This window comes from Zeugodacus cucurbitae, chromosome 5 (assembly GCF_028554725.1).
Source record: "Zeugodacus cucurbitae isolate PBARC_wt_2022May chromosome 5, idZeuCucr1.2, whole genome shotgun sequence".
Lineage (NCBI taxonomy): Eukaryota > Metazoa > Arthropoda > Insecta > Diptera > Tephritidae > Zeugodacus > Zeugodacus cucurbitae.
Window position 1 is genome coordinate 66146531 of NC_071670.1, and position 22246 is coordinate 66168776.

At 38.4% G+C, this 22246-nt stretch overlaps 4 protein-coding genes across 8 annotated transcripts; 1 reads left to right on the forward strand and 3 right to left on the reverse strand.

Annotated features, from left to right (window-relative positions):
* Positions 1-270: 270 nt before the first annotated feature.
* LOC105211739 (brain tumor protein) lies at positions 271-12446 on the reverse strand. Of its 5 annotated transcripts, none has more exons than XM_011183341.3 (9): positions 12289-12446; positions 5183-8102; positions 4921-5110; positions 4133-4588; positions 2640-4068; positions 1296-1836; positions 1061-1224; positions 746-978; positions 271-544 (listed from the first exon to the last, which is right to left on the reverse strand). In XM_011183341.3, the coding sequence occupies exons 2-9, from the start codon at positions 5767-5769 to the stop codon at positions 440-442; spliced, it is 3705 nt and encodes a 1234-aa protein (XP_011181643.2). In that variant the 5' UTR covers positions 5770-8102; positions 12289-12446; the 3' UTR covers positions 271-439. The 5 variants fall into 5 exon arrangements, with proteins under 5 accessions (XP_011181643.2, XP_054088586.1, XP_011181646.2 ...); XM_054232611.1 differs by lacking the exon at positions 12289-12446 and adding an exon at positions 8247-8381; XM_011183344.3 differs by lacking the exon at positions 12289-12446 and having other exon boundaries at positions 1296-1749; positions 5183-8228.
* Positions 12447-12676: 230 nt separating this feature from the next.
* On the forward strand, positions 12677-15543 carry LOC105211742 (anaphase-promoting complex subunit 4). The gene is made up of 8 exons (XM_011183346.3): positions 12677-13077; positions 13135-13283; positions 13339-13718; positions 13772-13948; positions 14011-14173; positions 14231-14483; positions 14550-15316; positions 15378-15543. Exons 1-8 carry the CDS (start codon positions 12849-12851, stop codon positions 15516-15518), a joined length of 2259 nt encoding a protein of 752 aa, XP_011181648.2. The 5' UTR covers positions 12677-12848; the 3' UTR covers positions 15519-15543.
* Positions 15531-17725, reverse strand: LOC105211741 (uncharacterized protein F54F2.9). Its single transcript, XM_011183345.3, has 5 exons — positions 17168-17725; positions 17004-17102; positions 16828-16940; positions 16558-16765; positions 15531-16496 (listed from the first exon to the last, which is right to left on the reverse strand). The coding sequence occupies exons 1-5, from the start codon at positions 17624-17626 to the stop codon at positions 15804-15806; spliced, it is 1572 nt and encodes a 523-aa protein (XP_011181647.1). The 5' UTR covers positions 17627-17725; the 3' UTR covers positions 15531-15803.
* A 127-nt stretch (positions 17726-17852) lies between these two features.
* LOC105211743 (N-acetylglucosamine-6-phosphate deacetylase) lies at positions 17853-20085 on the reverse strand. Its single transcript, XM_011183347.3, has 6 exons — positions 19731-20085; positions 19565-19631; positions 18963-19228; positions 18690-18908; positions 18299-18620; positions 17853-18229 (listed from the first exon to the last, which is right to left on the reverse strand). Exons 1-6 carry the CDS (start codon positions 19863-19865, stop codon positions 17994-17996), a joined length of 1245 nt encoding a protein of 414 aa, XP_011181649.2. The 5' UTR covers positions 19866-20085; the 3' UTR covers positions 17853-17993.
* Between the last annotated feature and the right edge of the window lie 2161 nt (positions 20086-22246).

The window sequence follows — 22246 nt, forward strand, 5'->3', positions numbered from 1 at the left end:
TGTTGAGATTATGCAATTGATTGTTGTGGTTGTTGTGATTGCCGATGCCAGCAGTGATGTTGCTGTTGTTCGTGTTGCTGCTATTTAAAGTATGTTGTTGCTGCTGCTGCTGTTGATGCTGATAATGTGGCGCTGCATGATGATGCTGATTGTGTGCTTGTGGCTGATTGTATGACTGTTGATAAGCGTGATGATGATTGCTCGCATTATGACTGTTGTTGCTGCTGCTGCTGTTGCTTGTGATGCTGCCGTTGTTCGATGTGTATCTACTGCTACTTGCGGTATTATTAACATTTTCATAAATGCCACCGTTTGTGACACCAGCACCAATACCACCGGAGGACACATTCATTTGCAGGTTATGCTTGCTGTCATTGTTGTTGTTATTATTATTGCTGACACTGATATTGCTACTGCTGGTTGTGGTTTTGATTTGCGATCAGTGAACGTAGAGCGTATTAAGTACCAACACATGGTGATTGTTCTTGGCCAAAGTGACCACATAACCTTCGGAGGTTATCTTTAGGCCGCAGCAACGTGAAACCTTTGCGAAAGTTAAATATGTGGAATATATTAATTATTTAGTCGAAATATAGTTAAAAAGCCGTTATAGCAACAACATTACGGGTGACAGTACAACATAACCTCAAAATTTTTAAAACATAAAAATGGTTTATTTTTAAATAGTTTCTTATTTAAAACACTTATTATAATAAATCAGCATCCATGCTTTTCTACCACTCACCTTAACGTGTGGACATTCAAATTCAGATTGTAGCACGCCATCGCGCGAATAGCAGGCCACGTGGAAGCGATTGCCATGCGAGTCACCAATTAAAATATCGCCTGCATTTGATATATCGATGCCATTTGGGAAGCATGTGACCTTCTCATTACCAATGCGATACTGGAAAGTACCATCCTCTTGGAAGACAGCAACACAATGGCCCTTGAAATCGCAGACATAGAAGTCATTGTCTAAAAAAAAATCACAATAACAAAAACAATGCACAATTAATGCCACGACACATTTACGGGATTTGCAATTAATGCCTCGTACCTCGTATGGCAATATCGGACGGTTCACGCATATAATCGCTGCAATCGAACCAACGCACGAGCTCACCATCCTCGGAGATAACGAAAACTGTTGGCGACACGCTGTCTACAGCCACGATATGACCCTTTGAGGTCACAGCCAAACCAGCGACGATATCAATGTATCTAAGGAAGTGTATAAAAATGTAATTTAATAGAAATATTTATATTTAACCGTTAAGTGCACCAGAACACACCTGATGGCGATCTTGCGCATGAAGTGACCGCATTTGGAGAATATTTGCATGCGTGAGCGTTCATTGCCACGATCACACACGACAAATTTACCATTGGTATGCATAACGGCTACTTTGCGTGGATACCATAGTTGACCCTCCTCCTTGCCGGGTACGCCAAATTGGAATTTAAGCGTGCCGGTTTTGTCGAAAACCTCAATGCGATGATTATTCGTATCGGCGACAATAATCTCCTCGTCTACGCCCAAGCAAAAACCATGTGGTGAATTGAATTGACCCTTCGAGGTGCCAAGCGAACCGAATTTACAACGTATCTGCATGGGTGTTGCCTTGTTGCGACCGGTGACAATATTGGTGGTGCCCGGTGTGGCACCGGCATGGAAATTTGTTATGGACATATCGTCGACGGGTCCAGCGCCGAGTGGCCCGAGTGTTGAGAGGCTGGGCGATGTGGCTGCGGGTAGGCAGAAATCTGGTAATATACAATCAATTCCGGGTGAAGCTCCGCTCGATAAAAGCTGATTCATGTCTGTGTGAAAATCTACTTGTATTATGCCAACAATAACAACGACAACAGAAAACGAAACGACGTTGTAATTACGACGTGGTGTGGTGGGTTGGCAAACACATTGGCATTTGTTTTTTTTTTTTTTAATTTCATTTTTTTTGTTTTTGTATGGTTGTTCATTTCATAAATTATGTTGTGAATTTGTGTGGATGGTGTGTTGTGGTGGTGGTGGTAAATTGGGTGGAGCGGAACCAAGCGGAGCGTTGCGCAAGGATATTCGACAAATTTCAAGGACATTTTATGGTAATAATAGTAGTAATGGCAAACAGTGGTTGTTGTGGTTGTGGTAGTGGTGTGGAAGCCATTTGAAAATCAAAAATCATATGCAAGAATAAAGAAAGGATAAAAAGGTAAATAGAAATCAAGAAAATATATACGAAAACAAATTTATAAAATAAAAAAAGATAAATAACTTATACTAAAGAAACCGTTATGTTTTGGAAATTAGCTAAAAAATGAAATGTTTAAAGCAAATAATTGTAAAAAAAGTAGATATTGTTGAAAATCGTCAAATTTAATTGGTTGGAATTAAGATTAGACTTTATAAAAAAAAACTAACTTACCATAAAAAGTAAAAAAAGTATACTTTAAACTACAATATAAGCTAAACAATAGAAATCGGAACTCAAAAGTGCATTCGAACTATGGAGCGGAACGTGGTGGTGATGAAAAAGTAGGCAATACATGACTAACGGTATCATTTAAAATGAGCGTTCCCAATTTCACACACTACAATTGCAAGAGCAGCGTTTTTTTCTTCTCTCGACCGTACTTACCATTGTTATTGAGTCCCATCTTGGCAAGCGCTTGTAGATTGTTGAAGGCGCGTTGATCACCCGACAGTATGTCCGCCAATGAGATCTGTTGGTTCTGTGATGACGATGCTGGCACTACCGCCTGATGATGACCGCCAGCGCCTGCGCCGGGTCCCACCAAAGCGTCGTTGAGCGTGACATCCGGTGTGGCCTCAGTGAGGCTGGCAAGACGTGACAGATTGTACTCAAGAATACTGTTATAAGCGCTTGGTGGTGGTGCACCACCGCTACCAACACCGCTCTGATTATTCGGTCCATTCAGCCCACCATTGAGGCCGCCATTCATACCACTGCCGCCGCCTCCGCCAGCAGCACCACCGCCGCCGAGACCATTTAAGCCCTGACTGAGCGAAGCATTTATACCATTGCCTAGAGTGTTGTTGTTCAAGCCAACACCTAAACTATTGCCAGCACCGCTTAGTGGATTGGCGCCAAGTGCATTGTGACCACCATGTCCATGGCCATGATTTTGATTGTGGCCATGCATTGGACCATGACCGCCGGTAAGCGCATTCAAGCTGTTGGCGAGGCTTGTGCCGGGCAAACCAGCACCGCCGACACCAACACAGCCGACGCCATCAAAACCGCCGCGCACGCCGTTCACACCATGTACTGGTGCTTGTCCTGCAGCTGATGACTGCGATTGTTGCTGTTGCTGCTGCTGTTGATGCGAGATTTGGTGGTGCAATGTAGGTGGTTGATGTGGTGGCGAATCCGGTGTCAATACATTCGGCATAAGGAATCCATTGCCCAGCACAGAGAAATCACCGTCGAATGAACTTTGCATCGAAGTCGGCAATGATATTGGGCTGCTGGCGGTAACGGAGCTGCCACCGGCTAGCTGACCTTGTGAACCGCATGTATTCATACCGCCACTGCGGCTGCTCATCATGTTGGGTGGCATGCCGGGTAGCGTGGGTGGTGGGGTGCTCTCCTTCGGGGAGGGAGGTGTCGACTCAGTGCGGAATTTACCAAAGGTCTCCTGTGCGACCTGCTCGAATTTCTCCGTCTTGGTGTCGAATGTCAGTGAATAGTTAATGTCACACTTTGGTGTGCTGTTGATCAGATTTATGAACTGCGAGCTAATCAATTTCTTCATCGACAAAAATTCAGCGGCATTGGCTTGATCCAGCACACGCATGGTGAATTTGCAAGTGCCATCGATTTTGCCCATCGTATTTTCGATGTTCTGCAGCAGGTCCATAACTTTGAGCTCACGCTCCGAGTGCAATTTGCCCAACTCGGTTAGCGATTGATCACGGCATTTCTCCAAGATCTTCTTGTAGCTCTGATAGGTCTCCTCGATGCGGGCGCGTGCCGAATCGTGTTGGGTTTGTAGCTCGGTGAGTGCGCTGGAAAGATTCGAAGCGGCAGCATCACAATATTGCACCTGGAATTGAAGTAGAAATGCAAATGTAATAAATGCGCAGAGAGGAAAACAAAAATGAAATTACCTTTGATTTGGCTTCCTTCATCAAATTCTCAACATCAATGCGCACCGACTTCTCAGCCGAAGCGATCACATCGTAATGATGCTCACTGCCCTTGTGGTCGGCGATTAAGCAATCATTGCACACCGGTATTTGGCAATTGAAGCAGTAATATTTGAGATTTTCAGCAGTATGCACATTGCAGAAAAGTGGCTTGTGTATGGTCAATGGCTTGTCGGCCGTAGACTTCTGCAGATCTTCAAGCTTGACAACTTCGTGATTCTCAAAGCAACGCATATACTTGTGGGCGTTGTCGCAGCCGCTGCACAAGAAATTAGCGCAATCGCTGCAGCGGGAAATGGCCTTCTCCTTGCTCTTGCACGAGGTGCAGGACAATTGCTCCGATTCGATGGTGGAGAGATCGAGTATGTTGGTCAAAATGTAATCGCATGTCAACGATTCAATGCCTTTGGCGCCAATCTAAATGGAAAAAGTTGAGTTTTGTTAAAAATTTAGTCAAGTTACACAATTTAATAATTAATGTTATATATTTGTAAAGACTTAAAAGCAGGATAACGGGTTTCAAGACACTCTTGCTACTGCTAGCTGAAGTCACTTTGCGTATACTCAATATTTGTTGGTTAGGAACATTATGCTTGGAAAAATTAATATATTTTCAGGCGCATTTTTCTATCCATAAATATGTACAAAGATTTTTTGTATAAGAAAAAATGTCGTTAATTTCCTACATTTTAGCAAGAAAAATGGCCAAAACGTATTATTATCATCGAGCGCCGCTTTAAGTTACTTACCATAGTTACTTGTTTGCACGTGGGACACTCGATAACGGACTTCAATGGCGGCATTAGTTCACCGGCAGTTGAAGTAGTGGACGAAGCCGATGACGAATTGCCGTTCGACTCTTCGGTAAGCAGTTTCATCAGACAAGATTCACAAAATACATGGAGACATGAGAGTACGCGTGGTGTAACTAAACGTGAGCTGCAAGTAAAATGGTTTCAAATTAATAAATGCCAATTTAAATCAAATATATACTAAATTTCATTCGCTTACCTGCAAATCTTGCAATTCTTATCCATGCCATCGGCGCCAATTGAGCTGCACGAGTCCTCCAACGAACCGGATTCTAAGTCATTGCCCTTATTCTCGAACACCTCGCTAAACATGTTGCCCGCCAAGGAGGATGAACGCGACGAGACGCTCTTATGCTCGCTGGCAACGCTGCCGTTGCAGTTGAAGTCACGTGCCGACATTGTTGTATTACCATTAACCAAGGCGTCCGTGTCCATATCCAGAGTCAGTGAACTGACGAGCTTCTCCACAATGGAATCAACACCAGTTGTTGTTGCGGTGCTATTGATATTCAACGCGCCGATAGCGCTATTGCCGCCACCACCACTTAGCAGGGTGGCAGGCGTCAAAAGTTGCTTGTCGGCACAAGCGCCTAAGCCGAAATCCGAATCCAGCGTTGACAGATTACCAACGAGCGCGTTGGCAACAGCAGCAGTGGCAGCAGAAGCAGTAGTGCCGGAAGTAGCGGTTACGTTCGAAACGATGTCAGCAGAGGTATTGGTGGTAGCGGGATCAAAGGTGGAAATGGCGGTGATCGTTGAGATTGGTTGTTCCTCGAGTGATGCCATAAGTGGCGTTTTTGGTTTAATAATTGAGTTCAAAAATGAAATACGTTAAAATCTCCGTGAAAATGGATGCGAAAAGTTGTTGTTGCAGTTAAATGCGTGCAAGCAAAGCAATCGCAGTAGCGCTAATTGTAAAGCTTGCGAATCTCAGAGTAAAATTTGTTTGTTGTCAATTCTTGATTTTACAAATATGTATTTCAAAATCTGGTGGCAAAAACGGAAGATGTTGAAGTTTCGGTGTGATTTGTAGCAGGCAAAATTGCGGCAAATGCCCTTACTTTGTTTGATATATTTTGTTGAATTGAGGTGTTTAGCTAGTTGTTTTTGCTTACAAGCTTTTAATAAGTTAAATTTCTGCTCCTTCGGGTTTCTTTTCCTCCAACTTCTTTAAGCTGATTTGATTTGTGTTGTTCAGAGATTTTGATATCCTTGTTGTTTTAGACGATTTTGGATTCTTTTTGTTTTCTTTTTTGTGAGTGTGACTTTTTTTCCGAATGCTGTTGTTGTTGTGTTTTTTAAGTGCTTGGCTTTGGTTTATATATATTTAAATTTAAAAAAATAATACAAATATGGCGCTCGTATCTTTTCAAGTTATGAGTATATACTATATATATATATATATATATATTGTATATATGTATGTAAATGACCAGCTCGACACGATTTTATAAATTAAAAACGATGAATATATAAGTAGTAGTTGTAGTTGTTGTTGTAGTAAAAGCGATAACAAGTATAACGCGTGGGAAAGTTCGTGGTTTTTTGCGGGAACAAAGTTTGCTTTGCTTCGTCTAAGCAGCTTCAATTATAAAGAAAATATATGCAAAATAACGCTGGAAAAATCTGTATCGTATATATCGTCAATTAGTAAAATGGCTTGTTTTGCGAGTAAAGTCTTAAGAGAATAGAAGATTGATGTACGCCAGCTGATTGACTTTGTATATTATGTGTCCGTTATGTGCAACTATAATATCGTATCGTAGTAGTTGAAATTCCACGAGATTTTGCTGCTGGTTTTCGGTTGTTACGTCTCAGCTCAGCGTTTGGCAATGTTCTTTTGATAAATTTGTTTTTTTTTTTTGTGGTTTTTTGGTTTTATATATATATATATATTATTTTATGTATGTAGTTGTTGTATTCGCTTTAAAATGGCGCCTTTTTCAGACTTCTATGCAGCCACTGGTGGCACTAAATATTTCTGTGCGAAAATCCAAAAGCGGATTTAAGCACAAATTGAAGCCTCTAATGGGTGTCGTTGAGATTTGAGATTTTGTTTTTTGTTTTTTTTTTTTATATTCAGCACGCAGAGTATATTTTGGGGCTAGTTTGTCTCGATCTGTTGCCTGTTGCTCTGTGTCACGTTGTTGTTGTTTTTTTTTTTTGTTTTCTTTATAGTTTTAGTAATTGTAAGTTACCAACAAAAAAGTTGGCGTTTTACAAATTTTGTTTTTCTTATAATTTGAACTTATTTGTGTTTTTGTTATACATATATATATATGATTTAAAATAAAATATTGTAATATATATTATTAAGTGTATAATTAAAATATTTGTTATTTATGTTTAAAACTGGTTAAATTTGCTTTTGTTTATAAGTGTGCTCCTTTTTTCAGCGTCGCACAATAAATTCCTTACTACTTCCGCCACGTTGTTTGAAACGCTGCTGCTCACGCGTTTTTTCAACCTTTCACCTTTACTCGACGCAATTGCGTTAGCTTCCTGATTAATTTGTTCTACGATATTAATTATTGAATACTATTCAGATATATATGTATGTATGTGTATATAGAATTGTAGAATAATTATTATTATTGTTCACACATTTGTCTACGAACTGTTGAAATTGTTTTGTTTTGGTACTTGCAGTTGCAAAAGTAGTTTTGCTACACGTTGTCGTTGTTGCTCTTCAGCTAAATTACGTGCTAAGAGTTGCGTGTTTTTAGCGGAAAACGATTTTTTCAGGTCCAAGCAATATACTCAATGAGCTGGTCAATATGAGCGTTCTATATATGATTTAGTCGTTGCTTGTGATACGCTGGACCTCGGCTCTTGGTAGGCTTTTAGCCGCGTTTTCAAACTACTTTAGACACAATTTTCCCACTGCGTAATCAAAATTGCTCCTCCTTTTTGCTTTGTATTGTATTGATTTAAATATTTGTTAAGCGCTTCTAAAGAAAATCACACTCTTTCAATTATTCGTCTTCCTTCTTCCACTTCCTACTACCTCACACTGCCTTTTGTTAGCCTTTTGTATAATAAATACTCAGTTTATGTAGCCGCTTCTGCTGTTGATATAGCTGGGGTCTTTAGTGAACAGTCTATTGAACACCCAACGTCTGCAAAAATATTAGAAAAAATACAAAACTTTAGTTTTTTTCAGCTTTCAAAATGTTTTTCCACTCGACGTTAAATCAATTGTGTTTAATTGGAATGCAGCCGTATGTTTTATGAAAATAATAATGGCTTTTAGAAAATTTTACATTGTCTACTGCGATTGTACGAATTTAAAGTTGGCAAGTGGAAATCTATTAGGGCCCATGTAGAACAGTGAAATCACTTGTGGCAAATGAAATTAAACTTAAATATTCTGAGTGTGTTTCAACTGTCACAGTTGACAGTTTTTGAAATGCAAACTATATACATATGATTTGTGAATATTTTTATTACAAAGTTGTTTAAATAAAAACACAAGTATATCAAAAATTATGCTAAAAAGTGTTTAAAAATAATTTTAAAATACTATTTACGTATTAATGCAACAACTTTTGCTTTTTGAGGGAAATGCAAAATAACACAGCACAAAATTGTTCTCGTTTATTTTCTTCAAACCATAACAAATTAAGAAACTTTCAACATCTTCGCAAGTGTAACAGCGTAGAATAGTTCGTCCAAATACAATGAAACGATTAGTCTGCACTCGAAACCTCAATTAAAAATTTGTACATATTAAACGCATGAAACTTAAGCATGTTTAATGTAAATTTAAAAATCTACACGCAACCGAAAAACACGCAAATCATACATAGTATAGGGGAATGCACACATACACACATGTATTTGATATACATACATATGTACATTAAATTTGCCACTTGCCTCGCGATCGCCGACTATAATAATTTCAAATTGGAGACTGTTTATGTCTTTTATTGAAAACGCTACACGTTGAGTATGCACATAAATTATTTGCTACGAATACAAAAGTATAACGTTGTAACCCAAAGGAATGCACAAATTCGAAGAATGCATTATATTCTTGTTTAGCTTGGAACTCAATTTAAGTGACGGGTGATTTGAAGTGTATAGAAATATGAAGATGCGAAAGCAGAACATATCGGAGCATATCCAACAACAAAGTAATTACAGCAACATTTAATGCGGGGGTTCCCCAGTTTTGTTTTTATCTTCAGTTTGTGATATTTGGAGGTTATGTTTGACTTCAGTGGTAAATATGCTGTATAATTGTATTATTGTATGCTGACACATATTGAAAAAAAAAATGTATTATTAACAAATGTTCTTAATAAATCACTAATCTGCTTTTCATATAAATAGTTATTTTGATATTGAAATCATATCCAAGATATTTTATGCCATTAAATATATTTCACAAGTCTCTACAAGAAGCAAGCAAATACGTACACACGCATGTATATCAGAGACTTTCATTTAGGAATATGACGACAAGTAGTTAAAAATAGCATACTAAAATTGAATTGTCTCATTCATTCGCAACGTAGTGTATGTACCTATACATTGTAGCTGCAATAAAAACAAATCAGTGGCTAAACTAAACTAAAACGGATGAGGTACAAAAGTAGGAATTAGGTCCAAAGGTTAGAATAATCAATGCACAACAAAGGAAGTGAATGAATAAATAACAATATAGGGGAGCGAACAGGTTAATATTCAATTGAGGAAGCTTACAATACACCCACAGACCCATAGCATAGCTAACTAGATAATATGGTGCAGCTAATCAGCAAGTATGTATAGATTATTTTAAAGTTCCCCCATTTTTTCATCTAAAGTAACTACGGAACTAATTATGGCAAAAAAAAAAAAAAAACAAGTAGCTACAGCAGCAGTCACAGCAATAATAAAGATGTACATACATTTATGCTCCCCTAGTTTACGCGACAAATGAACTATGGTAAAAGCAAACACGAGGGTTGAGATGTAGTGCACGGCGCTGAGCGCAGCAAAAAACCAAGATAATAAACAATGAATGAAAATACGTATACGCAGCGTGTGCCAAGCATAGTGGACAATGCTCGAATTTAAATCTAGTTAGGTATCTCTTCTATATGAATGATTTGAATGTATGTTTGTATGTATGCGCACAAACGCTCACGGCATAGCGAACAATTCAAGACAGCTGAGTATGTGTATAACAATAGAATATAGAGCAACAAAGGTAACGTAACCCCGAAGCCACATTGCACAGCCAAAGATGACAGCTGAAACGGATTACACATGGCATATATTGTATACGCCTTATATAATATAGATGTGCGAACGTATGTACATAGACAAGTAAATAATGTAATAGTTAAGCATCATGTTTAATAAGTAAAACAAATTTCAAGTCGCTCTAATACAGTTATTGGATTGCAAGACGGGCGGAAACAACGTGTACATAACGACTAATATTAGTTAGCGGATGTGGTATGCAAAAACATATACATATCTAACTAATACATGCACATTTGTTTTTTCTACGCAAATGCATAAATGCGTTAGAGTCAAGGCCCAGAATTTATAAAGGGCAAAATATACCCAAAACCATACATACGTACATGTGTATGCGAATCTTACATATATGTATATATGTATGTATAATTAATTTCTGCCGCACATTGCCTATCAGCTCAAATACAAGCAGTGTTATAGTATAAATAATTAAACACTTCTGTGTAAGCACTAGGAAACACAAGTTGTCACTTTAATTATAGGTACAATTTATATAAAAAATAATTCGCACGTGCCAAATACTTCGTGTAAAATAATTTGGTTGACATGCCGAATGTTTGGCCAGTTACATAATAAATCTGCTAGGATTAATGCCAAAGGTTTGCATACGAATAATCACTTTAATCAAACAATTAAATTATTAAGTTTGGCACTTTTACAAATATAATGTTGTTAAATGATATACATTGTATTTTGCACCAACTCTCTAACAGCAAACAAAGAATATATTTAACAATGCAGCTAAATCCTCCATTTTTATTAATCAATCAATATTTGAATTTTCACTATTAGCATTTTGTCTGCGCGCCACACATACATACATGTGTACACACATTACTTGCTAGAAAAGCATGCATATTAGGTAACTTTTGCGGCTGCTTAAAAGCCAATTGTGGACACGAAAATCTATTAATTTCCATACATACATTGTATGAGAAATATTATTTTCATTTATTTTTGTGTATGCGCGTGATTGGTTTAAATAACATTGACAATTGGCAAAAGAAAAACGTGTTCTTCACTCGTTTGCACAGCACATACCAGCGATCCTGTAACCTTCAATGTTTGGTATACAATGTGCTGGCAACTCTGGGTACTGCAAACTTGATTGTGGTATTTGCATTCGTGCTAATGAAATCTCCTATATCGATACTTATGCTATTTGGTATATATTTATAGGTATGTTTATATATGCGCTTTTAAATTAGTTCTTACACTTTGTACACGACATTATTGCAAAATTTGGAAATGCACTGTTTTTTGGCGAATTTTCCATCACATTGCTTCTAATTTAACATTAAATCATTGCAAATTCATGTCTAATTGTAATAAAATTAATGTATTCTTTTGTCAACAAATCAGCAATTATTTTCGTAATATAATGAAATTAAATATTGAATTTAAATATATCCATGCATGCAATACATTGAGGATTCCGACGACCTCCTGTCTGTTAAAACACAATCATATAGTCGAATTTTTCTGTAGACAATCAGTGCATGAAACTTTCGTACACACGTCGCAGTCCCCTCAATATCGTAACGAGTGTTTTACACATCAGTTCGTGTTCCGGAAGGCCCTGTGGTCTGCTACCATGTAGTAAGCAAGCCCACCACCACCCAACACGTACAAATACATGCACGAAAAACCAAAACCCTCGTGCCCCTTGAACCAGCAATCAAAGCCATAATACGCTGACAACGCTCATGTGTCCTTGAAAGTATTTCTCCTTTTTATGCCCATCGGAAATGTCCTTCAATTTTTAAAACTCAATTTAAACACAATTTTCTTATATTTCAACAATTGGGAAGCAAATATATCAATGTTTTACACTTTTTTCACGCGATTTCTAGATTTTTTCGCAACGACCCCCTTCGCAGCACTGCCGCAGAAAGAACTTTTCGTACCCATATACAGACTTCACACAAGTTTTTTTCAATTTGAAAAAGCACACATTTTGCCCTTTTTTTGGCAAACTTTCATTTCCAATAGATAGCACACATTATTTACTCCAAATTTATGCAAAATTTACTAAATTTTAACACTCACCTTTGCCATCACAAGATTTTTTCACTATTAATGGAATGGCGCAGGCTGCAAAGTAAAACTGTGTGCGGTGTGAAAAAATTTCACGAGCATTTTGCGCCGGTTCAGTAGGGGGCATTGTTATTTGCCATTGGGCATTATTCACTGACAGCTGTCAGAACGCGGTGATGCCATTAAAGAACGCACTACAAAAATGTATAGGAAACGTGTAATAAAATAGTTGTAGTTTTTATAATGATCAAATAAACTGACCTTAAAAAATTTAGTTTTATTTAAATTATAGATCAGTAATTGATTTCACATTGATACAATCCTATAAACGCTCCAATATACCACTGGTGTTGCCATTAAGTTTGTCTTCTTGTGGAGACATTGCAAAATGTGTATTTGATAATACGGCAATATGAGAAATCATTGGGCATTAATGCGAAACAGAAAGTGAAAGAATAGAGAAATTGCCAATTTGAAAATAAATGTAGAGTTAATTAATTTGGCGGTGTAAACAAAACTGAATCAGTTATAAATGTTATAAATAATAAGAAAATCAACAAAAATAATAAATCATGTCTCAAGCAAATTCTATGAAACAAATTGGCTCCCGTATGGTGGGAGGTGCTGTGGAGCGCATGGAATGGAGCAACAAAATGGATTTAATAGCCTATGGCACTGATCGAGGTGAAGTTATAATACAACGCTTGAATTGGCAAAAGATAGTTACATTTCCCTCACTGGGTGAGGATATTGCGGTACGTTCGCTCGGCTGGCAATTGGATGAAACTGTTCTAGCTGTCGGTGAGTGTATACAGGCATATGTTAAATTTCTATTTACATAGAACCTCCTATTGACAGGGTACAGCAATGGACGTGTAACGTTGCTTGACGCAGAGCGAGAAGATCAAATATCTGTGCTCAACTTCGAGGAGGATATCAAGCGTGTGTATTTTAGCAAATCTATAAAAACATCTGATTATCGCAGCACTTACCGTAATCGCACAGAGGTATGTCCAACATCTCTTTGCATTAAGTTATAGCTTAATAATAACCACCACTTAGCATACCTTCGATTTTTTTCTACCACCACTGCCACCATTAAGCGGCATAGGCTCTTCCGCTAAAATGCCAGATGAGCAAAGATCGTTTGCAAAAGGTTCACCGTGCTTTCTCGTTGTAATAACGGTCACTGGAAAAGTGCATTTACTATTACTAGGCGCGTTACGTGCCGGTCAAATAGACTTAAGACAGCATGTTCAACATCCCGAAGAGTTCACTGTGCACGATGTGCGTTTAAGTGGCGACTTTAATGCTATATACGCTTTGGTAACTGACGGTACAGAACTTAAGGTGCTACATTTTCATAACGCTGTGCTACAGGATTACATCTCACCAATGCTACACTTGGCAGTGCATTGCGCCAATGTGCTGGAGACTAAGAAGTATGTAAAACCGTTATTTAGAAACACAGCTAAATTTTAGTTATTAATTTCAGTTATATAAACGAAACAATACAGTGCATCATGGAGGCATGGGAAACAGTGCTGTTAGAAATGGATAATAAGCTTACGAAATATGCAAATCAACAGCCGGAAGGTTCGCTGTCCGCAGACTTTTTGGAATTACTCGTGTTCGGCTATGCCACACATGAAATTGAAGACTTCTTAAGGGAGTGCGTGTATTTACAACTTATGTCAGAAATTTTTGTATAAATATATTTACAATTTCATTTAGTGACTTAACCGAGAAGGGACTGAAAAAGTTGGCGAATTCGGTGGATCTCAGCTACTCAACTGTGGAAAGTCTCATCACTAAGCAATTGCAGAGCAGCGGTGTGAACATGTTCTATTTTCTCAACTCCTTGAAAGGTCTTAGCCGTATTACTTATTTCTTTGAGGTATTTATATGCTTTATTTAGTAAATACAACAATTGAATTTCTTTTTTAATTTTTAGCCCTTACTCTCATGTGATGCCACACAAGAAGCGCTCCGTGCTTGCGGCGCGTTTCTGATGAAAATACTGGAAGTGCAGCAAGTCATTGATCAGTGCGTTAATGACATGAAATTGTTTTTCTCATGGCTCTGTATTGTAATTTTGCGTCTACATCAACATGACATACCCGAGGAGATGTCACAAATCACGCCGGAGGACACCATTTATCTGGCAGAATATTTGAACAGTTTCGAGGATAGCGTTGTGGAGAATGGTATACAAATTGTTGGTTTTTTTTTATAATTTTGACATATATTTTTCTTCATAAACGCAATTCCAGAGGATGGCACTGTAACAAAGCGTAAATTCAATTTGGAGAAAGTGGGTCAGTATCTGGAAAAACGCAATTTGCAGCAAATCGTCAAATCAGATCCGCACCATTTATGGCATCGTTTGTTGGAAGAAAATGAATGTTTACGCAATTGTTCCTTACTATTTCCACATGAGAAGGAAACTTCACTTATACAAGAACGTGATAAATTGATGACAGCTGTAGACACTGTCTTCAGGCGACCCAGTGAGAGTATTAGTGCTAGTTTCAAGCTCGATGCGAGCATTATTTGTGCCACATTGCCCGCTTCAGGAGAACAAGATTTGGTGCATGGCTCATTTTTTGTGCATGAGGAGGAAAATACGGATCTCTTAGTGACAACAATAAATGCGCATGAAACACTGTTACTCGAGTTCAATAAGCAATTTACGCTATTGAGATGTGTACGCTTGAATTTGCAACCAGGTCCATTTACCAGCGAGGCGCTGCGTGAGGATGTCTTCAGTACTTTGCGTTTTGTAGATTTAGAGTTTTACAATGAGAGCATACTCTCAATATTGCTACAGAGTAGCGCACAAAATGTTGATAAGCAAAGCTATTTCCTACAACTTGGACTGGATGCGACCAAGGCAAAGCAGACACAGCATTTAATGCCGAATAATATTAATTTGTTGGATGTGGCTTTTCCATGCCATCTACCAGATCTGATGGAGGGTCATAGTTTGAAACCGCTTGAGGGCCTTTGCACGCGTTTGGCTGTGTCGGGTAGTCGAAAGGTGAGTTGACATACAGTAATTGTTATTGTTGTTGTTTATTAAAAAAATATATATTTTTTAGGTTGTCACCGTGCTCTCCGATCAGTGCAGGAAAATGACCATATTCGAAATGGAAATCGAAGATGATGAGGATGATACGGAAATGTCGCAAAATTCGCTGTTAGAAATAAGTAAAGAGTCTGCGACCTCTTCAAATGAGTGAAATAAAACACCGTTATTTATATCTATATGTAGTTTCGCTGTTATTTATGCATGTAGGAGTGGCATTTTGTTGTAGTAGTTTTTTTTCGTAAAAAGTAAATTTAGCAAAATAATATACACACACACAATGAATTATCGTAACAAATGCAGCATTTCACATGTAAAAAACGAGAACTACACAATTTCGTAAGTTTTCCTTAAAAACTTAAATGACAAATTATTTCAGCATAAGAAATATTTAGCCTAGACGGCATTTGTGCTACACTTTCACTTTCACTCTCAGTCATCAGTTCATTTCGTATTGATAAGCGTCATCTGAGTCCTCATCGCTCGACATATTCCGTCGACGTCTACGCTCTTCGCGTTTACTGCGCTTCTTGCCACCTTTATCCGCGGTTGTGTCATCTGTGACATTCTTCACTACCTCATTGGTAGTTGCTGGCACTTCTTCCACGACAGGCTCCACTTTCTCACTATTCGCTGCTTCATTGGCTGCAGCAGCCTCCTCTTCGCTCTTCTTTTGTGATTTTACCAATTCGCACAAATACTTATAGCGCACTAGACACTCCTCTTTCGACTTCTCTGGCACGCAGTTGGCGATTTTTTGCCAACGATCGCCACTTGCATTTTTGCGATACTTGGTAATCGCTGATTCCAGCGCGCGTTGCTGTTCTTGTGACCAATTTGTTTCGGGCACAAGTATCTGATTGTCGGCTGCGGCAGTTTTTTTCACCTTCTCCTTCTTTGCCACCTCTTGCACCTGTGTTGTGAACTCGCTGCTTTGTTCGGAGCTTTGACCTGGTAGACGATAACCGTTCTCTTTCATTTTCGCCGCCATGAAAGTCACTTCTTGCACAGAACGATTCATTGCTTCGGCAATGATATTCCAACGTGCGCTCGAGCCGCCGGGATGTTTCTTCACTAAACGTATCAATTCAGTGAGATCTTCATCGGTCCAGAAGCCGCCGCTCAATGTTGCCTAAATGTGTTGAAATAGTTATTGTTAGAAACCCTCTGGCAAAATGAATTATTTTTCTTACTTTTTGTTGTACAGGCTTGACGGCATCATCTTCGGTCAATTCGCGCGCTTGTATCTGCGAGTAACCGCGCAATTCTTCTTCAGTCTTTACGGGCGCTGTGGTGTTTTGGCGTCGTTTACGTAGATTTTCCTTCTTTTCTTTGCGCAAACGTGCTTGTTCTTCAATTTCACGTTCGAGCTCTTCTTGCCGCTTAACTTCTTCTAGTTCACTGCAAAAATAATAATTTCTAGTTTTTTTTTTGTACAAACCAAAGCAAAGGATATGACTTACAGTCGTCGTTTTTCTAAAGCTATCTCCTTAAGCTCATTAGCTTTACTAAATGCGTCTTTTATTGTGCTTGGCAAATGCCAAACGAAAAGTGGAATTTGAAATGGTAAAGTATTCTGAAATGGAAAATAAACAACAACAATAAAATGTGACTGATGCTAAAAGAGCATTTATGTTACCAAAATGGAAGGTGAAGGAATTTCTTTAAGTATAACGTCCATATCAATATTTTTATTCTTTTTCTGCAGTTTCTTTAATTTGGAACCAAATACTTGCTCCTGAAAATATAGTTGATTACAAATTTTGGTGTAATAAACAATATATGTATGCTATTTTAACTTACGGCCGTATATTTCTTCTCCAGATAAGCAGCCCACGCAAACAAATACTGACCAATGGTAATAATGACGAAAAGTATAGCCGCTCCTTCGTAAAGACCAATCTTACGCATACGCCGATAGTAATACAGCGCTGACTTCCAATTTGGCAAGCCCTCACGCAAAACTTTATTGTACTTCTCACGTTTCGATGTCTCCTTCAGCACTTCGTAGATGGACACCAAGTTACGAAATTGTATGTTGGCATCTTCGGATGGATTTTTATCCGGATGTAACACAATTGAGAGTGAACGGAAGGCGCGTTTAATTTCATTGTTTGTAGCCTCTTGCGATATGTTCATAAATTCGTAAAAGTTCTGATTGATTTCTTCAACCAAATCAAATATTTCCAACTCCTCGGAATCCCACGCGAGCGCGCCCAGGCAGCAGCTGCACAGCAGCAGTAAATTGATGTAGAATTTCATTTTTTAACTTCAGCGGAATAAACCAAATAAATTAAACTATTAACACAACTGGTACAAGGTTGTGGCCAGCCGACTAGAATTGTAGAAATGACAACGTCAACAAATGTGAACAAAACAAAAACAAATATTTGACATTTCGTTTCAGGTGATGCACAGCATGACACAAGTGATTAATTTTTTTGATATAATTAAGAAAAAGTTCGAAATGAAAATAAATACAAACAAATGAATTTTAAAAACCTATTTTTAAAATAAATTTTTTATTTTATAATTTGAAATTTTATAATCTATTTTGAAAATACATATTAAAATATTTTTGTTTCTAATTACGTAGTTTTAATACGTTAGTATACGTTATAAAGTCAGTTTAAATGCATTCACATAATTGTTCAATAGGTCTGGCTCTAAGTTCAGTTAATTCCTCGACTGTACAACGGTACACACATTTCCCGCTAATCCATGTTGATTTCACGAATAAGTCATCTGTCAAAAGAATAAAATCGGCGTCAGCGCCAAAATTTAAAGTGCCTTTAGTTTCCGTCATTTTTAAACAGCTGGCCGGATGTAGTGTAGCGCATTCTATAGCATATACAGTTGAACAGTCTAAAATAAACGGAAATCGAATTATTTGCTAGTATAATATATAGTTATAATAAAAAGTGAGTCTTCTACTTGTGGCCTTTTTGAAGATGCGTACGCACGTATCCAGCGGCGCTATACTGCCACACAACGTATCCGTGCCAGCAATGTAGGCTTTGCCTTCACGTACTTCGAGCTGTAGTTGACCCAGGTGATGTTTACCGTCACCTAGACCTAATGCTGCTATGGCATCAGAGACCAATATGAGACCATTCGGATGTGTGCGGTGTGCTATGCGTAACGCAGCCGGATGTGTGTGTACACCATCAGCGATAATGCCATAATAAATCTGCTGCCCAGTTGGTATATTATTGGATGCCAGCAGGCCGACGAGTCCCGGGTCGCGGTGATGGAACTGTGATGGATATAAATAAAATGTACATTAGAGTATTATATATTTAAATTAAAATCATTAAATATTTACTGGAAGCATGGCATTGAATAGATGTGTTATTAAGCGTGCGCCACTTTGTACGCCCACTTCACCTTGCGACAAATTCGCTACGGAATGTCCCAGCGCCACCGTTACACCCATTTTGGTTAGAGCTTTTGTCACAGTACCCTCCGGATCTTTTTCCGGTGCTAATGTTATTATTTTGACATTGCTCAAATTGCTGTAAGTGTCCACCAAAGTGTCCATTCCCTGCAACAATCAAAAAGTGAGTCAAAAAATTTATGCGAATTTAGATATTCATACCTTATCGATGTCTTTTATGCAGTGTTCTGGATGTGCGCCCTTCTTTTGCGGACTAATAAAGGGTCCTTCTAAATGCAGACCCAAAACTTGTGCGCCTTTTGTCTTGCCGCTTACTTGTGGCACGATTTTGCGGTAAGTTTCCGGCGGAGATGTGACAATTGTGGGACAAAATGACGTAATACCATTTGTGATTAGCTCTGTCGCGACCTTCTCAATACCTTCGGCGACTGTGTCTACATCATGTGAGAAATCAACGCCATATCCACCTGTTTGGAAGAGATGTGAGTAATTAATCTGCAGTAAAGGCAATCAGCAATAACAAATAATTAACAATGTTTTCAAGCTTGTTCTTTGGTGGTCAGCCAAATCTATACAAGTGCATGTAAGTGAGTGTGTTTATAGAAGTTGATAAGATAAAACCCTGATCCACTTTATTTGTCGATCATGCCAGAACACTAATACTACGCTATTAGCAGTTGCGGTTGAAACGCGCTTTACACACACAAACACACATTACATTGAAATTTACAAGTGAAAAGTGTTCACTGTGCAATACTGTTGTTGTTGTTTTCAGGGCATTGCCCCACAATCACTTTGTTTACCATTGATTTGCAGTTCAATGTAGCCAGGAGCAATAATTGAGTTTCCGCAGTCAATTTGCCTATGCGCCTATGGAAGAAAACAACAAACAAATTTTAGTTTTTCAAACCAATTAAAGTTACTGCTAATTGATGAACTCATAGCATTATGACCTTTCATTTGACCCACCTGCTGCTTCTCATCGAAGAACACTGGTTCTGGATTAATAATTTTGCCATTGCGCACCCAAAGATCCTCCTTCACCAGCTGATGATTGCGTACCAAACGACAATTAACGAATTGCAACAGTTCATTTTGTGACATTTATCAAAATTTCTTCAGTTTGGAAATTCCAAACTGACTACGTCCGAAAAGTAATGTGTAAAGTTAATCAACTGAATTGAAACGAAAAAAGTGTACAATGCAAAACGCTACAATTCAAAGCGACCTCCACTGACGCACTACATGCTCGCTTTATATGCCGTAGCGTTCATCAAACAAACGCAAAAAATCGCTTGAAAACACTCCAACTGTGGAGCAGCGGAGCGCCAAGGTTACGCCGGCAGAGCTTCTTATTTTATACAAAGCAAATCAGCTGTTCGCTGGTGCTGATAGGGTGAATGTGGCGAATGTGGGCATAGAGATAAATAAGCTTTTGCATTGTGGTGTTATTATCGTCATAGTTTGTGTGTTTATAACGAAATTGTTTTTTGAGGTTATGAAGTTTGGAATTGTTTTGGTTGAACGAATTTCAAACTTTCTTGTGTTTATATAATTGCTGTGGTTTTATTAAGATTCGTGAGTGCGACAAAGGTAAATTGAAAGATAAGATTGTTGTTGTAGTAGCAATAAAAATTGTAAAAATAATTATGAAGAATGTTACCGAATCGGCAGTCCTTCATCCAACATATATAAATCCGGGTTCATACTCTTTACATAGACCCGACTGTCTATGCATAGGGAAGCTAACAGTAAATATTACGAATATTTGATGAAAATTAAAGTTCGCTGAAAAAATAAATCAAGTCAATATGAACTCAAGGACGGACAGAAGTTGACAGTCCCTCATCTCTCTTTGTTAGCTTCGTGAAACTAACTACTCACGTATCTTCTAGGGCTACATCAATCGCCGCAGAAAAGGTAGTAAGATGGTTTAATAATTTAAAAAATAAATAAAATCCAGGTCCATTCCGGTTCCACAGAACCGGCTGTAGTGGGAATTGGTAAGATGGGAGCTCGAGTTGCCCTACGAAACTAGAGTGACTCTCGCGCAACTTCGTTCTTGATATTGTAGTAGATTAAACTTTTACTTATACAGACAGGACCTCGAACAGGAAGAGTCCCTGCATGATACTAATCATATCTTTGCATGCCCGATCAACCCTTTATTCCTTCGGTCCGTCGAAACAGTCGAACATTTCCATTAGATGACTTCGATGACAAATGATTAGTGCTTGACAACTCAAACTGTTCTGGATAACCGCTACAACAACAAGAAGTACTCAGATGGACCCCTACATCTCCCATATTATAAGAGACCGGGGTAGAGAAATTTTTTTCAAATAAAATAAAAAATCGTTGGGTTTTTGCAACGACATGAGAATGATTAGAGACGTCGGCTTCTGTTGTTGTTGTAATGGCATGAAATATACGTCAAAAAATTCTGAAGAAAGTATCCGATTTGACAGTCCTTGGCTGGATGAGAATGCGGATAGGATCTGGTTACGTAGGATCGTACGGGACGTCGGTTAAAAAAACTTTACCGTTACACTTCTTGGCCTTGGATATGAATTAAGGTCTAGTCCGGTAATGTAGGACCAACTATCGTGAAAGCGTGCGAGACGTCGGCTCTTATGTTATGTTTGTTTCGTCCGAAGGTTTGCTATCAGCATACAAAACCGTTTAAGATTTACGGAGAAAGAAAGACTAAGGCATGTACTGATTGGTGAAGAACAATGTCGAATTTTGGACCTGACCCAACTCCGTCATGGTTCACTTTTTCCGTATTAATTATAAAAGAAAAAGGAGAAGAATACAAAACGCAGGTCATCCTTTCCAAGTGTAAATTCTTGTTGAGCTAATAAACCGAAACCACAATTAAAACATTACACAAAATAAATATTACGATTATGATAAAGCAATAAAAATAACATTACGCAGACGATTACACAGACACTTACCGCAATTCGGTGGGCGTATTTAAAAAAAACAACGGGGGTTTGATGATGAAGCACAAAAACAGCCCAAAAACTGAAGGGCGACGTCTGTCTGTCTGTCAGTCAATTTCGCACCATAAAAAACAGTGAAGCTGCCTCCTCAGCGCTCTCCTCTCTTTCCTTTGACTGTCTACAAGATTTGTTTGTCTGTTTTCCTTGAAATAATTTGTTGGTTGGCTGGTAAAATTTTATTGCCTGCATTTACTTAAGTGAATCTACGAGTCGCCTACCGAGCTGCCAACGGAAGCTCTGTGTGTGTGTGTGTGCGAAAGTAAACGAAGTTCTACAAGTCCACAAACGACGTTTCGCGCATATTTTAATGAATTTCATTCGTACGCTCATTCGGTTTGTGCGCTCGTTTGTTCGTGTATTCATTTAACATTTTAATGAAATTTCTTAATTATACTTGATTAACATGGAGAAGATAAGCGCATGAGGGCGGGATATGCGAGCAGTTACCCGAGCGAAAGTGAGCAAAGAATAACAAAG

Coding starts and splice junctions, on each gene's coding strand:
- LOC105211743 (XM_011183347.3), bottom strand. CDS start 19,865: ATGTCACAAAATGAACTGTTGCAATTCGTTAATTGTCGTTTGGTACGC. Junction 19,632..19,730: donor TCTTCGATGAGAAGCAGCAG/GTGGGTCAAATG, acceptor TTTCTTCCATAG/GCGCATAGGCAAATTGACTG. Junction 18,230..18,298: donor CATCTTCAAAAAGGCCACAA/GTAGAAGACTCA, acceptor CGTTTATTTTAG/ACTGTTCAACTGTATATGCT.
- LOC105211739 (XM_011183341.3), bottom strand. CDS start 5,769: ATGGCATCACTCGAGGAACAACCAATCTCAACGATCACCGCCATTTCC. Junction 4,589..4,920: donor CGTGCAAACAAGTAACTATG/GTAAGTAACTTA, acceptor TTTTCCATTTAG/ATTGGCGCCAAAGGCATTGA. Junction 979..1,060: donor GTCCGATATTGCCATACGAG/GTACGAGGCATT, acceptor ATTTTTTTTTAG/ACAATGACTTCTATGTCTGC.
- LOC105211742 (XM_011183346.3), top strand. CDS start 12,849: ATGTCTCAAGCAAATTCTATGAAACAAATTGGCTCCCGTATGGTGGGA. Junction 13,949..14,010: donor ATTGAAGACTTCTTAAGGGA/GTGCGTGTATTT, acceptor AATTTCATTTAG/TGACTTAACCGAGAAGGGAC. Junction 14,484..14,549: donor GGATAGCGTTGTGGAGAATG/GTATACAAATTG, acceptor ACGCAATTCCAG/AGGATGGCACTGTAACAAAG.
- LOC105211741 (XM_011183345.3), bottom strand. CDS start 17,626: ATGAAATTCTACATCAATTTACTGCTGCTGTGCAGCTGCTGCCTGGGC. Junction 16,766..16,827: donor GCTTTAGAAAAACGACGACT/GTAAGTCATATC, acceptor TTATTTTTGCAG/TGAACTAGAAGAAGTTAAGC. Junction 16,497..16,557: donor TCAAGCCTGTACAACAAAAA/GTAAGAAAAATA, acceptor CAACACATTTAG/GCAACATTGAGCGGCGGCTT.